Source organism: Sceloporus occidentalis, unplaced genomic scaffold (assembly GCF_023333645.1).
Source record: "Sceloporus occidentalis isolate IW3139 unplaced genomic scaffold, rSceOcc1.0.p SCAF_2, whole genome shotgun sequence".
NCBI lineage: Eukaryota > Metazoa > Chordata > Lepidosauria > Squamata > Phrynosomatidae > Sceloporus > Sceloporus occidentalis.
The window spans coordinates 106086677-106090933 of record NW_028316982.1 but is presented as its reverse complement, the minus strand read 5'-3'; the positions used below and the strand labels follow the sequence as shown (position 1 = coordinate 106090933).

Below are 4257 nucleotides of genomic sequence, written 5' to 3'. Positions count from 1 at the left end.
AGGTGCTGCTCCAACATGGCAGGCAAGCCAATGGGTGGAGAGACACCCTCCACATTTCCAAGGCCAGGCAGAGGTTCGCCACTGGCTGTTCCTTCATCTCCCATGCCCCACTGTGCCATACTGTGACATGACTGGCAAGGTAAGATAGCTCTGGGGCAGAAATACAGAGATAGAATGCTGATCTTTCCAGGGCTATACACAGTATCGCTCCTAAGCGTCCTTTCCGTCCCGCTTCCAATAAGAAAGCCTGGTACACTGAAGATCTTCGGGAAATGAAGCGGGCGGTGCAACGACTAGAGCGCAGCTGGCGGAGACATCAGCGCTTATCCGACAAGACACTCCAACAGGCTCTTTTGAAATCTTATGGAGTGGCAATAAGTGCAGCAAAGAATTCTTTCTGTACTGCACGTATTACATCTGCAGAGTCACGTCCAGCAGAGCTGTTCAGGGTGGTGAGGGAGCTGACTCAGCTTCCTTCCACTCTGAACCCTATTTTAGAAGCAACCAAGGCCTGCTGTGACGATTTTAACAACTTTTTCGCAGATAAAATCTCTCGGATAAGGGCTGATCTTGACACTGGCATTATAACAGATACAACAGAAGAGGTGTCCAGAGCTTCCGTGGACTCTATTAAACTGGATCACTTTGAGTTTGTTCATACCGATGAAGTGGACAAGCTTCTTGGAAGTGTTAAGAAGACGACATGCTCTCTCGATCCCTGTCCTTCTTGGCTGACCGCCCAGGGTGGTGATGCAGTAACATCGTTATTACAACTCATAATTAATGCATCCTTCAGGGAGGGTAAATTTCCATCGAACTTGAAACTAGCAATAGTTAAACCTTTACTCAAGAAACCCTCCCTGGAACCCCTGGTGAGAAATAACTATAGACCAGTCTCCTTGTTGCCATTCTTAGGTAAGGTGATCGAGAGAGCGGTCGCCTTCCAACTCCAAGCAGTTTTGGATGAAACCGATTATCTGGACCCATTTCAAACCGGCTTCAGAGTGGGGTATGGAGTGGAGACAGCCATGGTCACCTTAGTCGATGATCTCCGTCTGGGCATCGACAATGGAAGTGTGACCTTGTTGGTGCTTTTGGACATCTCAGTGGCTTTCGATACCATTGACCACGGTATCCTTCTGGAACGTCTGAGAGAATTGGGTATCAGGGGCACTGCACTCCAGTGGTTCCGTTCCTACCTCTCGGGCAAATTCCAGATGGTGCAGTTGGGGGACATTTGCTCCTCTAAGAGGGAACTGACATCTGGTGTCCCTCAGTGAGTTATTTTATCCCCCACTTTGTTTAACATTTACATGAAACCGCTGGAAGAGATCATCTGGAGACATGGGGCACGGTGTTATCAGTACGCTATTAGAAGCAGCATGATGGAGTGGTCCAGATGCTGGACCGGCACTCCCCACTCAGCCATGGAACTCCCTAGCAGACCCCAGGCACGTTGCCCTCTCTCAGCCTCAGAGGAAAGCTGTGCTCGCCCTCCCCAATGAGCATCCAGCCGCTTCCACCGATCACCTTTTCCAGGTCCCGGCTGTTGTTCTCCTCTGCCAGTTTCTTTTGGCCTCCTCTCCTCTGGGTCTCCTCAATGATGCCTATGAGTCGTCTCTTCACAGCCTGCAAGGAAAGACAGGAGGATACTGGTGGGCCAATGGCAGAGACGGCCAGCCCCAACGGAAGTAAATGAAGCCCAGAGCACCAAGGGGACACATGGCCCTCAGAGGGCAGCTCAGGACAAGGAAAGGCAGCCAGGCTGAATTGGGAAGAGGGACTTCTGGAGCAGAACCACAAGTGTGCAGATTCCCTGACTGGACCCCACTCCCTTTCTTTAAGGGTGGGGTCAGGCTTTGGTGGGGCATCCAGACCAAGCCCTCCCACCCACCAGACACACTCTGCTGGCAGGACCAAGGCCAGGGGGCCAGAGGCAGAGATCTGACCCTTTTCTCACACCTTGGCCAGGGATCAGGGCCACCCCCCACCCCACCCCCAGCAACCTTTGGGGATAGCATGGGGTGATCTAGATTTCCACAATTCCCCTGGAGCATCTCTCTCTTGGCAGCAGGACAAGACAAGAAGCATGTGGGTGAAAGAGCAGGAAGACATTTGCTGGAACCACATTCTGAGCTGGATGTGAATTAGCCCTCTCCTTACCTTCACCTGTTTTCGCTCCCAGGTGCCACTCTTTACTGCCTCATTTTCAGAAAAGGCTGCAGAAGAGAAGAGGTAAAGGCAAATACTCAGTAGCCACTCAGAGGCCCCGCGCATGCTACCAGGCACCTCAGTGGCCAAAAAGGCCAGCTGCCAGAACAATTCTGGGTTGCATCAACTGGACCAGTGTCTGGGTTGAAAGTCATAGTGGTGCCACTCTGCTCTGTCTGGGGCAGACCTCACCTGACCCTGTGCCCAATTCTGAACAATTCAAGAAAGATACTGACAAGCTGGAACTTGTCTAGAGATGGGTGACCAAAGAGATCAAATTTCCAGAAAATACCAAGCCTTATAGGCAGCTGTGGATGTTTGGTTTCAGAGAAAAGAGGTTCGAGAGGGATGAGATGACAGCAATCCTCATAAAGCATTGCTGCCACCCTCCCTCCACCACCAGAGCCTCTTGCTTCCCCAGAAAAGACTTTGAAGGTAGGGGAGGTAGTCTGGCTGCTTCCCGCTCCATTACTCCAAATGTGCCCAACTTCAGCAGCACATGGGGAGCCAGACAACAGGTCCAGGAAGCAACTGCAAGCTTATGGGCACTTGAGTGATACCCCTGAACCCACATAGAGGCCCACTCTTGGATCCTAACCCTAACCCTTACCCTAACCCTAACTGTAATTCTAGCCCCATCATCATCTTCATATTATACTTGTCCCTCCATATTCGCTAGGGTTAGGGGCACAAGACACCCGTGAATATGGGAAAATCGCAAATAACAAAAACACCATGTCCTCCAGTGCAACTCTGTGGTCAACGTCCAACAGACACTGACCATAGAACTGCCCTGGAGGTGCTACAAATGCCTAGTACAGTATTTTCTCTAGGCCATTCAGTGTGATTTTTGGTTAAAGTTGACCATAGAGTTGCACTGGAGGACCTAGATATTCCTAGAGAGAACATATAAATTAAATCCATGAATCCATCCCTACCATTTATTTCCAAAGCTGGGCCCTTTCCTCTTCCCTCCTCTGCCCTAAACCTCAGTACTCCTCCTCCTCCTTTTCCTCACCAGCTGTATTCAGATCTTCTTCCAGCCCTGCTTTCTTCTTTCGCCTTCTATTCCTCTTATCAAGGGTTGTTCTCTTGAAGATGGAACCATTCCTGTAACAAAAGTAAAACACGAAATGGGCCTTTTCAAACTGGACTCTTGTGTCACCCATGTAACCTTCTCTTCTAACACATTCAGCTCCTTCAGCCCAGCTTGGTGGTTTCCAGACTCCACCATTTTGGTCTGCCTCCTCTGGACACGCTCCATCTTCTCAACATCCTTTTTGAACAATGGTGCCCAGAACTGGAGACAGCATTATTCAAGGTGAGGCCTGACTAAACAGGATGGAGTGGTCTCATGTCTCTTGCAAACCCTTGTTGAGCACCTGCACACGACGCTGGAATGTGCCCAGAGCTCTCCACCCCGAAACTGTCCTCCACATTGACCCACAAATTACCATCCACAAAAGAAAGCCATCTTCTCTCACGGATGTGGTGAGATAAATGGCAGTTACCCTTTGTAGAATGTTGACTCATGTCGCCTATGGCAGCAATGATAGAATCATGGAATGATAGAATCAGCAACCAATGCGGAAATAGCCAGTGGACCACAGGGCAGATGTGGGAATAGAGAGTGGTTCCAAAGGCAGAAGGGAGGTCTGGCTGGCAGGAGAACGCTAGTCCTGTCCAGTTGAGACCCTTCTCCATTCGTTGGTTCTGCCATGCAGCTGCACTGGACCCTTCTTCTCAATTTTGGGTTCATTCTTGGGAGGGCATCATCCCGAGAGAAGGTCCACCAACCTCCACTGGCCCTTGAGCCATCCTTTCATAAAGATTGGGTTGCTGTCAGAATATTTTCATCCCTGCATTTATCTCTGCATTATTTTACTCTCTCACACTGCTGGATGATAAGTCTCACGGCATCACCCTTTTTTTGAAACGTGAGGGCCTTCAGATGCTTCTCCTACTATTGACATCAGAGATGTTTCTGTTAGGGATGGGAGAGGGAAAAAGGGGGGGGGGGACACCACGGAAAATTAATTTTCTACT

General features: G+C 49.9%; 1 protein-coding gene across 1 annotated transcript in view; it reads right to left on the bottom strand.

The window, feature by feature from the left end:
• LOC149318830 (maestro heat-like repeat family member 5) overlaps positions 1-3705 on the bottom strand; it is a 36210-nt gene extending 32505 nt beyond the window's left edge. The window contains exons 1-4 of the mRNA XM_089508361.1: positions 3666-3705; positions 3230-3321; positions 2164-2219; positions 1447-1629 (exon numbers count right to left, since the gene is read on the bottom strand). Of these exons, the coding sequence (XP_089364487.1) occupies positions 1447-1629; positions 2164-2219; positions 3230-3321; positions 3666-3685 (351 nt within the window). The 5' untranslated portion in view covers positions 3686-3705. The remainder of the gene's footprint in view (positions 1-1446; positions 1630-2163; positions 2220-3229; positions 3322-3665) is intronic.
• Between the last annotated feature and the right edge of the window lie 552 nt (positions 3706-4257).